The 12,330-nt window shown below is 36.1% G+C and overlaps 1 protein-coding gene across 2 annotated transcripts; it reads right to left on the bottom strand.

The window, feature by feature from the left end:
• Positions 1 to 2,460: 2,460 nt before the first annotated feature.
• On the bottom strand, positions 2,461 to 3,713 carry LOC110113633 (SPX domain-containing protein 3-like). 2 transcript variants are annotated; one of them, XM_028696792.1, is made up of 3 exons: positions 3,379 to 3,713; positions 3,163 to 3,280; positions 2,461 to 3,094 (listed from the first exon to the last, which is right to left on the bottom strand). In XM_028696792.1, the coding sequence occupies exons 1-3, from the start codon at positions 3,604 to 3,606 to the stop codon at positions 2,724 to 2,726; spliced, it is 717 nt and encodes a 238-aa protein (XP_028552625.1). In that variant the 5' UTR covers positions 3,607 to 3,713; the 3' UTR covers positions 2,461 to 2,723. The 2 variants fall into 2 exon arrangements, with proteins under 2 accessions (XP_028552625.1, XP_020701948.1); XM_020846289.2 differs by having other exon boundaries at positions 3,163 to 3,289; positions 3,379 to 3,704.
• Positions 3,714 to 12,330: the final 8,617 nt, after the last annotated feature.

The following is a 12,330-nucleotide window of genomic DNA, read 5'->3' as shown; positions in this document are numbered from 1 at the left end:
ACTTATTTAGGATATAATTCGTTAAATAAAAAAATTATATAAATTATTATGGTGTAGAAATTGATTTAAAATTAAAATATTATATATATATTTTAAATATATAAATACATAAAACTTATATAATATATTTGAAAAAACTCTCAATAAAACATCCAACATCATATTATTTTAATTTTCTTAACATATTTTCTATCTTCAAGCTCCTAAATCGTATATCTTACCGTTAGACCACTTGGCTTTCCTTTAATGGATTACTGCTTCCATCTTCCACCAGCCATAGTAGACTTCTTCTGCAAAAGACTCCAAAAATAATGGGAAAGGATTTGACCCAGCAATATTATAAAAGTAGAAACATTATAATATAATATTTTTAAATTATGCCTATTAATAATATAATACTAATAGTGATTATATCATAAAAAAGTATATATTTTTTCTTCATTTTCTTATATTTTTGTATGTTATAAAAGTTTTTTTTTTCATCTTCTCTCATTTAAAATTCTGATTTCACCAATAAATATCTGCTTTATTAGAAGAAAATAAAGAAGGCTTCATCCAGAATAAGCTTACTTCTGTTTTTTTTACTCGTTGTCATTCTAAAGGGAGCATTTGGCGGCGTAATTAATCGCTCGGCGGAACCTAGCGAGACCATCCACCGACATCCGGCCCACACTTGCTTTGTCCCACTGAAGAGACGAGGCTATAGTAGAGAGGATTCGAACCCTGGATGGGGGTTCCCAACCGTGCTCGCCCACCAACCACAAGTCTTGATGGGTGCTTACTTCTTCTTCTGTGGAATATCCGATTATGAAATTCAACTGATAATACAAAAAAGTGTCTTTGGATATTCTTTTATTCTTCTCATCGTCTTGCTGTTCATTGATTAAAATGACATTTTATAATAAAAAGAATTTGGGGGGGCTAAAATTTCTCTGATGGAACTGTTAGATTCTGAGTGAAAGAAGAATATGCTTCATCTTTTTCTGATTTCACCTCACAGTATTCTGCAAGCAACATATTAGACTGAATGAAGCATTCTCCTCTTTCTTCTTCTTGCTCACAAAAATGGTTATTTTTAGCATAATTAAGTAGAAGAAATTATGAATTTTTTCTTTGTATTGGTTTTGTTGTTTATAAGATAAACTATTACTCTATCTGTGTTTGAAATAGTTTCATATCTTAGAGAAAATTTTTCACAATAATTATATTAGTTTTGTGTGGAATATGATTGTGTCGATTAATCATATTGAGTTGTTGACTCAGCCCTTAATTTCGTCGGTCGAGCTCGATGAGGCCAAATCGCTGGGGTCATAGGAGTGCAACTCTCCCCCTGCTCTAGGGTCTGGGGGTGATTCTTTTTTCTCGTCTATATAGTATCGTGGCGATGTAAATTTAGTGCCAACGCATTGTGGATCCCCTTTAGCAGAGAGCTCAATGTCGAGGCACTATAAACACCGCGCTGGAGTGTTGGCAGCTATTTCAACGTCGCGGCATTGCATGTACCATGTTGCAGTGTTGCGAGTCGGTTTTATCTTCTTTTTGTAAGAGTTGTATCCAATTGAAGGCGTGAGCAACTCATGAGAAACTCTTGTATTTGCATTTGGAGACCATGGATGTAGGTGCGAAGCAAAGAAAAGAGTGTTAGAATGAAAATATGTACAATTTCTCATATTTTTCATACTATATTTCTTAAATTAGTGTGGCACAACGTTGTTTTTTCTCGATTTCAAATTTTTCAACATTAAATCCTGATATTCTTTATTCTTCACTATATTTTCGTACTAGAAAGCTATTTTAAAAAGCAATAAGAAAGCCATCCCAAATGAAACCTAGCTATTCAAATAGCAGCTTTTTCAACTGCCTTATATATAAACCCTTTTATTAACATCAATCCAACATCACATATCAATAGATAATTAACACTGAGGGAAAAAACCACACGCTGCAGGTATTCAAAAAGCCTCAACTACTCCATCAAAAGAGTGTGGAAACATGAGGAGAAAGTTGATCCATTAATGTTTTAGGATTTGAGGATCTATAGCAGGTTTAGGATTCATGAAATCTTCAATCAATGATCAATTCAAAATAAAAAATACAGATGAAAAATGTTGACAATAAAAGACAAAAATGAAGATTTGAATCCATTTGGCCAAAAGGAATTCCACTTACCACCTAAACAGAGCAAAATGCTGCAACATTTATTGATCAATTTTGAGGGAATCAACCAAAACTCAAAATCAACATAATTAGTTTGAAGTCATGGCATTGGCTTATAACTTTGACTGAAATCATTCGTGTTGATTTCGAATAACGTAATTGCTAAAGAATTTGATTCCACCTCAGCTGCAGAAAAAACAAGGAAAACCTGTTTTTGTGGCGAAGTATCTAAGTTTCTTCAGATCTCAGTTTCCTCAAAGTAGGCCATGAAAATCAGCAACAATCATGCAGAGAATCACTAAATTACCAACTCTTAAGATTTACTCATCATAGAAATTTATTAAAAAAAGGCAAATCAGTATATAAAAACATTGCTTGTATTCCTCTTCATCTGTATCAGGGCAGCAGTTTCAGAAGAAATTTAGAAACCAGCATTCATTCAGTACTGGAACTGCAATCAAATCCTCTCCTATGGCGTTTTTTATACTAAAGTAACATAATTCTGTCAGACTAACTACCGAAAAAAACGAAAATAAATAGTAATTATTCTTTTATCATCGTCGTCATCAATTCATCACTATGGGGATGGGGGATGGCGGCTGCAATGTCTGCAACAGATCAGCCTCTGGCGACCCGATGGGCGGCAGAGAGAAGTGGCCATAGGTGGAGCTTCCCTTCCTCAGCTCCTCCATGGTGGCGAGCGCAGCCATAGTGTTGCGAAAAATGCTCTGCTCGGCCGCTCCTGCTGCCTTTCTCTCCACCCTCGACATCCCTTCCCTCTCTGGAAAAATGGCTTCAATCATGCTCTCGCAGTCCTTCACCAGCTTTGAAACCAGCTCAGTAGTGAAAAAAGGCTGCTTTAGCACCTTCTCTATGAATGGCAGCCGCAGAAGAGCACCTGTGCGCTTGTCATACTTCTTCAAGATCTTAGCAAGCCCTGCAACCAGTTGTCTTAGCAAATATTTCTTCTCCATATGGACTGCAAGCATTGGCTAAAGAAAGAACCTGTATAGTTAACGCTGCTGTAATTCTCGAGCAGAACCATCTCGCCATGGAAATTGACGATATCTTTCCTGATACTAGTCATGTCGCCGTGGCCCTCCATCACCTCGAGGATTCTCTCCTGCAACTCCTACAGCCAGCGGGGGAAATTAACCTAAAACCATGTTAAGAGAAAAGTATGAAGATTGGAGATGAACGGTGAAGGGAAAAAGAATGTACCTTTTGTCGGATGATGAAGTCTTCTTCCTGTTCGACGAAGAAAGAGTTGAGCTTGTGGATCTCTGCGTCGAGGAGGCGGATGAACTGATCCTCGGCGGAGTCGCCGGAGGGCGGGGCGGCGGAGATGAGTCGGACTAGCTTCTTCAGGTCCTTGTAAGAGAGGAATTTGTCTCTCCATTCAGGAAGAGTTTCTTCTATCTGCCGCTTTAGCCGCTTACCAAACTTCATGATCAATCTCCTGCTTTCCCTGTTTCGCTAATAAATCATGCTCTTCGATTTTGTGGTGGGAGTTGGAAGGTGTTTATCGAGGGATTTTATTAAGGGGAGAGAGAGTGAGGTGATGGGGAATATTTGGGAGCATATGCTAAGCGTATTAGGACGGAATAGGAAGACAGAAGAGAGAGAGAGAGAGAGAGGGAGGGAGAGAGAGAGAGTATGAAAATTGTTATAATTGTTACATAATGAATGCCTATAATTTGAGATCAGGAGGATATTTTAATATAAATTAAATTAGGATGGTTTTAAAATTTATTATATTTATTTTAAGATTAGTGCTGCACAAAAAAATTTTGTAAGATACTAATTTTAAATTAAATTTAAAATTTTAAGATCTAAATACAATTTATTTTAGGTAGTTTTTTAAAATGATCATCATATATGTTGAATTAAGCACAAGAAACATAATTAAAAATAATAATAAAAAGGATCAAACTCGCAGCTCTCAAAATGAAATTTGATTTTCTTAGTAAAAAGCCCGATTTCAAATCGGGTTTTCTATAGAAAATCAATTTTCAAATTATATTTTCAACCTAACAAATTAAATATATTATTTAATAGAATATTTAAATTTCTAATAATATTTAAAGATTTCAGAAATTTAATATAAAAATGTAATATTTAAATAATTATTAAAAATAATATATGTTTACGTTACTAAAAGTCAACTTAATTGAGCACAAATATTGAGGCATATTCAAGTGGGAAACTTCTAAAATCATATTTGGAAATATCTAAACTCAAATTTAAGCAAACTTATAGTTAAACTAAACGTACGAATCAAATCCAATGACATCAAAATTGGTCCAATTCGAGCCCAAATGGGGAAGCATATTTAAAATCTCCAAACCATTAATTAGATGAACAAATGATATCCAAATATGACATGCGTATAATTTAATCGAACGGCTTAATAAGACGAATCCAACGAGCCTAAGATCGTTTAAATATAACCTCATTAAGGCATCTAAATGCTGAACGAATACTTCATGATTGAGGGAATCAATATGGGCCGTCTAATTGAGTACTCCAAAATTACTCTGGATATTTTGCAAATTTAAGAAGCATGTCACTCTCAAAATCTATAAATAGAACCCAACTCTCAACATGCGAGAGACTTTTGGGATGAGGCTTGGACCTTGGGCTAGAGACTCAAGACAGCTTTAAGCCCTGAAGGGTCCTGCAGCTCCACCAAGGCACCACTATCGAAGAACCCAAACCATCTGGCAACCGCTTGTCACGCCCCAAGATTTTAAAGTGAAAGAATTTCATTTATTTTCCCCTTTATTATTTTTTTTCTTCTCATTTTATTTATTTTTCTTTCAATTAACAACTAGATTAATATGACATACATACATGATTAATTTCATTAAGAAAAACAAATAACAGCAGAAAAAAAAAATCATTACATTTATATAGTTAATATTTGCAGTATACAACTATTGTCCAAAATCATAGGCACAAGCCACCACAGGCTATAGAAGCGTGTACTTAAAACCAAAGAACTTAAAATAAAATAAAAATTCTCATTATTGCTAAGCCTCAAGCCGCATATTCCTTACATTTACTTGAAATCATAGAAAGTTACATAATTAGCATAAAAGCACACCAAATAACTAAAATCTTACAACTTAACTCAATGCAGGACAAAGTAGAAACAATTTTTTGTAAACCATGTAAGGAAATCAATGCATCAATATATGTTATCTATGTCAGTTAATCGTATCAATTTATCAACCAGTTTGTCCTCAACATTCAATCGTTCACATCAATCTATCAGTTATACATATCAATCTATCAATTATAAAAATAGTATCAATAACAATAATCATTATCTAAAATATTAGTATCAATACGATATTAGTAATAGTGATCAATATCAGTATCAGTACATTATCTAAAACCAGTAACAATAAGCAGTAATAGTAATAATAATATTATCAGTAACAATAGTCAGTATCAATACAATGATAAGTATCAAATATTCAGATGATGGTATTTGGATCTTGTTTCTGTCCTTATGACACGATCAATCGCCATTTATAACTCTCAATCAGTAAATTCCGAATTATTAAAAAATAAGATAAACAAAACGTAACCTGCCTAGATCCGGACAACATTCATAAATGAGTCTATAGCTAAAATCAGCTGAAGTAGTCTGAAATTGACATTCTCTCTATACAAATTTATCTTCTTCTCTCCCTAGTGTCGGTTGATCAAACAGACCAAATAATGGAATCACATGTGGAGTGGTAATGAACATTCAAAAATAATCATAACATCTTATTCTAATCAAAATTTTGATTAAACTAAACCCTAAAATCTTCTAATACATTTTAAGATGAATTTAATATACTAGTGATTAATATTACACGTGATATGTCACCAAAAATTATGATCTAGCATGAATCTCAAGGCATTTTTAAGCTGAAAACTTTCGAAATTAAAGTGGGACCTTTCGAACTACAATTTCAACAAAGTTATAGTCAAACTAAACGTCTCAAAGAAACAAATCCAACGACACGAAAATCAGACCAATTCGAGCCCAAATTGGTCCAAATCAGGGGCTTAAACCACATTTGGAAGGTTCAAAGCATAAATTAAAAGATAAAATGATATTCAAATATAGCATACTTATAATCAAATCGAGCGGCTCGATGAGACGAATCCAACGAACTTAAGATCGTTTAATTATAATATTATTTGGGCACATAAATTCTTGACAAATGCTTTATGATTGAGGGTATCAATATGGATCGTCCGATGGAGCATTCCAAATTTGCCTCAAATCTTCTCCATATTTACAGGGCATACCACTCTAAAAAATCTATAAATAGACCCATACTTCCCATATAAAGGGGGCTTGGAGTTTTGACATTTGACTGGAGATTTGAGAGAGCTTTACAGCTTCAATGATCAAAAGCTCAACCTAGGCACCACCGCCAGCGAACCTTCCTCGATCATCGTGGACCACCGCCTGGCCGCTAACTTACGTCAAACCATCATCCAGCCACCGACTGTCGCCAGACTTTCACTCGGCCGCCAACTATCGTCAGACTACCTTCTGACCGCGTCCAGACTTCGACCTAGCCGCCAAACATCACCAAACTTTTGCCTAACAATCGTCGAACCACTGCCTGGCCGCCGGACTTCCACACGACCATTGTTGAACCATCGCCCAACCGTCGACCATCATTAGGGCTACCACCTGGTTGCCAACCATAGCCAGACTTCCATCCGACCATGGTCAAAAGATCGTTTGACTGTCAATGACCGTTGAACCTCCTCCCTTAACCGACCATTATCAGACCTTCGCACGATTGCCATCGAAACACCACTCCTACATCAGTCGTCCGCCGACTACGGTCCCTTTAACCTCCATTGCCAGCCGACCAGGATCCCTCCGACCAATGTTCTTGTTGAGTATTATCCCCCAACCTCCATCACCCGTCAATTACGATCCCTCCGGCCACCATCGCCCGCCAACTACTGTCTCTCCGACAATCATCATCCATTGACTACAGTCCATTCAACCACCATCACCCATCGACTACGATCCCTCTAATCACCATCGCCCGCCAGCTACGATCCCTCCGAACATCATCACCCAAATACAGTCCTACCAACCAAATGAACATGTCAACATTCTCTTGAGATTGTCTCCCTATCATTGGATTCTTTCAACCCCAACTATAAAATGTGCTCTATATGATATAGTGAGCCAAGGCCTTCCCCCTAGGAAGGGCACCATTTGTAATCGACTACAAACATTAGTGGAATCATTTTAACTAGGCCAAGCCCTATAATTTTTCTCCTTTTCAAAAATTTTCAAATAAAAATATTAATTTCTCCTATAACTCTTGCACCCCTCTCACTCTTTATCTATATATTTGCTGGAACTTTGTTTAAAATTAAGACATTAAGCTCCTTATCTCTCTACTATCATAAATATTATAGTGTTCACCAACATTTTTTTTAAATACACTCCAACATTATTTTTTATCTCTCTACTGTCAAAAATATTTCAAATATATATTTGATATAGTTTTTATCAAATTATATCATAGGTTACAATCACTTCGATAAAGGTATGTTTCAACATATTAGAAAAAAAAAATTCTCCAATAAATTTTAAGGAAAAATTAAACTTTATAGCTACTTTACGAGCCGTTATAATATGGGTCTATTTTGCTTGTCTATTATCATTTATGACTCCGATTTTTATAAGCTGAATAAATGGACATTCATTCTCATCCGGCCAATTGGTATCTCTACTGATCTGATATCTAAATATCTATTGATGTGTCTATGTTCCTAATTCTCATGAATGTTATAAGATAATCTTTGAATAAAAGAGGGAAGTAATGGTAACAAAAAAGTTTCATAAAAATAATTTATATTCTAAAAAATTTATAATATATTTCAAATAATAGCAAAATTATGTAAGGCAATGAAAAATTTGATAGAAGAAATTCCTATAAATCAGACTTCCAATTCTTATCCAGCCATTGGGTGGCAACCGACGGCGATGGGTAGCAAAAATGAGGGATGCAAGTAAGGGGTAACGAAAAGGGGTAGGAACAACGATGGTCCTATGCGGATGGGGGGTATGGTGATGACGAGCCGAAAGTAATTGGAGAGCGTCAACAACAACCACCTACTACAGAGTTTGTGAAGGTGGTTTGTGGTGACTATGATAAAAATTTACAATATATTTAAACATATTTCAAATCAGATGATTTTCAAATACATCAAAATTAAATAACATTATGCATTCAATTATTTTAAAATTTTATTCCACATTTCTTTTCATTCATATCAATGACCAATATTTACAAAATTCATACATTTGGAATACTTTCCACCCCTTTTCAAAAAAATAAGATCGTAAACCATATTTCCTGAAACAAGTAGATATTTTGAACACCAGACCAAAAAAAAAATGCAAAGGTGGTTTGGGCCTCCCTTCTTTTGATGCTCTTTATCATAGTGTGGCTAGTTCGTTCATTTGGCGCATGTATAATTATAACACTATGTTGGGCCTTTGATTTAAGGCTAAGTTTGAATCCCATTGGAAGCCGCCTCCTGCCTTGGATTCTAAATTCTGGAAGTTGATTTGCAAATCAGCTCAAAGCATTAAAAACTAATCTCTATGGCTATTGCTCCTAACTGCAATTTCTCCATGCTATGGACCCTTGGTGCAATGGATTTTGATTGTCTGATTATTTCAATTCTGATAGAATGTCTCATCTCTCTGTAAGGATTTCATTATTAATGGGCAATAGTCTCTCCCGGTTTACATTCCAGATTATGTTAAGACTATTGTTTTGGGTATAAAAATTGAGGAGCAACCGGTGCTTCCCTGGAATGGCTCCTCCAACCTCATGTTCAAGGATTTTACTTCTCAATACTATGCCAATTTAGAGGATGTAGATTGGTGCAAATTCATTTGGCATAAGAAACATGCTGTTCGGTTTGCCTGTTATGCTTGGATGACGATTTTGGGGAAATTAAAAAGTGCTGGTCTTTTAATCATAAGAGGAATTCCGGCTATCCCCTCCTGTTCTTTTTGCCTTGTCAATTCTGAATCTCATGTCCATCTATTTTTTTTTAATGTGACTACACTTTTTTGGTCCTCACCGGTTTGATTCCTTTGCTCGACAATTTTTATCTTAGGCCTAATCTTTTGCAAACATATGATTACTCAGATAATATCCAACATTTCAATATGAAAGAAAAAGTGTCATGCTTTCTTACTATTTCTTGTGTCGTTTACTATCTATGGAGGGAAAGGAATAAGAGACGGTTTACTAATTCCTGGGAAAGCCCGACAGTTATTAAAGCTTCCATCATTTATGTTATTTGTGTGAAAACTAAGAATTGGTCTTTCCTGAATCAGATTAAAGAGAAGTTTTTGGAAATTCTGGGATAATGCTTGCAATTTACCTTGTTTTGGGTCTTGGTATTTGTTATGATGGGCATTGTTGGAATCTGTGGCGATCTTGGAATATCTGGATTATTGGTGTTCTTTGTTGGGACCTTTTGGATGGTCATAATTTTTTCGGCTCGGGTGGTGCCAGCTACAGTTATACTGGGAGGTTCTCTTTTGGTTTTACTTGCACATCTTGAGTGCGGTTTTGGTTTGTTGTTTTGAGTTTCTGGACAATAATGAGCCAAGGTCTACATCTTATCATTCCTTTCTTGGATGGCCTTATGGCAATGAAGAAGTTTTGTCAAATGACGATTTTAAATTTTTGGGAGCTGCTGTTATGGTTCTGCTTTGTTTTTGTCTGTGGCAACCAATGCTCCATCGGCTAAATTTTCCAAAAAAAAAAATCAAACATTTGCTTTTTTGTACGATGTATACATTTTGAAGTTGAAAAGATTTCAATAAAGATCAAATAAAACAGTAAGCTCTCCGAACTCATATCTGAATTTGCTTACAGATGTCATAAGGCCACAATGATGGACGAAATAATAATAAGATATCAAATTCATGCAATTAGAAACAAAAGAGAAAATGAACATAATTTTTTTCCATTTGTCAATCAATCACTGGAAACAAAATATTCGAGAGAAGGAGACAGTTCGATGCCTTTAAGGCATTTATAGGAATATTGCAGGCGGAGAATCTATCCCTTCTGTAACTACAAAAGCTCGGTGTGCGGCTGCGAGTTTCAGAGTCCTCAAAAGGAATTTCAAGCTGTCGTATCTTTGAAGAAAAAAATATAAAAAGAATGGCATTTGAATTTGTTGGTAAGTGCTCGCCGAGTCACAGGAAATAGTAATGGCATCCATACAGATAATAAACTTTGCTATGTAGATTTTGGAGCTTATTAAAACCTAAAACAATTCATATCATATGAATAATAAAAGAGAAAAATTAAGACGAGAAAGACAAACCTCTTTCTCTCTCTCTCTCTAAAAAGATTAAGACAAGAATAAATTGTCTGCTATGGAACTTTGTCATATCTTTCTTCTCAATATATAAAGCTTTCTGCCATAATAGCTATGTAGGGAGAAGTTATTATGTGCGGAGTCCAGACAGGAAGAACCATTCAGACTGTAAGTATACACGTTATGTACACACAGTGTATAAAATTTGATACACATTGTGTATAAGTGTGTACATTCACATGTCCGAACGTTTCAATCATGTTCGGACTCCACAGAATAATTTATCTTATGTAGGGTATATAAAGCTTTCTGCCATAATAGCTATGTAGGGAGAAGTTATTATGTGCGGAGTCCAGACAGGAAGAACCATTCAGACTGTAAGTATACACGTTATGTACACACAGTGTATAAAATTTGATACACATTGTGTATAAGTGTGTACATTCACATGTCCGAACGTTTCAATCATGTTCGGACTCCACAGAATAATTTATCTTATGTAGGGGCAGCAAAAACTACTATCAAATTTTTTTTTTTTTTTTTTTTTTTTTGGAAAACCTACTATCAAAGTAATTTTGATCATTATGAAGAAACAATGAGTAAATTTTGACCTAAAATTAGCGCTAGGGTTTTTCCTTGCGGCTTTTCGCGTGGGATTTCTGGCGGCGGGTTCTCCCCGCCCCTCGGGGGGCTGCTGTCGTCGGAGTTCCGTTTGCTCTCAGGGAAGTTTTTTGTTCCCTACTTTTCTTTGTTTGGTGATTGTTGTTTTGGTGGTGTTGTGCTGCCCCTGCCGGTGGTTCCGACATGGTTTCTTCTAAGCTTAGAGACCCTGGTTTCTTGGGAGGGGTTTCTCATTCTCGGTCTTTTCTTCAAGCTTTGGCTGGTCCGAAATCTTCTTTTCCGGATCTGCATGTCTCTACTTTCCGTGGAATCCCGTCTCTTTTGGTGTCTGATGAGGAAATCTCTGAGCTAGCAGCTCCTTTTCAATTCTCCCTTGTTGGTTTCTTCCCTGCCAAAAGACCTTCGTTGGAAGCCATTCGCAAGTTTTTCTTTAATTTGAAGTTACAGAATGAGGTTTCGATTACGATTTTAGATCAATCGCATATTTTGATTAAGTTAGCGGATGACCTAGATTACTGTAGAGTGTTCTGCCACCGTTCGTATTTTGTTTTTAACTGTTTTATGAAATTGACGAAATGGTCGCCGACTTTGGACATTGGTGTTGAGTCACCGGTGATTCCCATCTGGATCTCCTTTCCTCGTCTTCGTCCCCACTTTTTTTCGCCTCGGATTCTATCTGGCCTTGGTGGTTTGTTTGGGAAACCTCTTAAAATCAATGATGTTGCTCTTGTTAAATTTCATCTTATTGAGTGCTTGAATTTGACCATAAGTGCTCAAAGATTTGTGTGTCGTTTATTAATAGTTAAATTTTTCAAGGTATGTTTACCCTTAATTTGGGTTCTTGAAGGTTGGATCGGATATTTATTTTGCAATAGTTTTTGTATTATTTGATGTTCAATTCAACTATAATTTGCTTTAAATCAAGATCTTGGATGATCATGTATTATCTAGGGGTGCACTGGTTCAGAACGGCTCGCAGTCGCTCGGCTCGACTTGTTACATCGGCTCCGACGAGCCCGAGCTTATCGAGCTCGACGAGTTTCGAGCTCGTAACCTAAACGAGTTCGAGCTCGACGCTAACGAGCTCGAGCTCGGACACTAGGCCTGATCGACACCCCCCCCCCCCCTTCATTGCTCGTCGAGTAGCTCAGGCGCGTC

The sequence above is a fragment of the Dendrobium catenatum genome, unplaced genomic scaffold (genome assembly GCF_001605985.2).
Source record: "Dendrobium catenatum unplaced genomic scaffold, ASM160598v2 fragScaff_scaffold_847, whole genome shotgun sequence".
Lineage (NCBI taxonomy): Eukaryota > Viridiplantae > Streptophyta > Magnoliopsida > Asparagales > Orchidaceae > Dendrobium > Dendrobium catenatum.
This window is presented reverse-complemented; position numbering and strand designations above follow the sequence as displayed.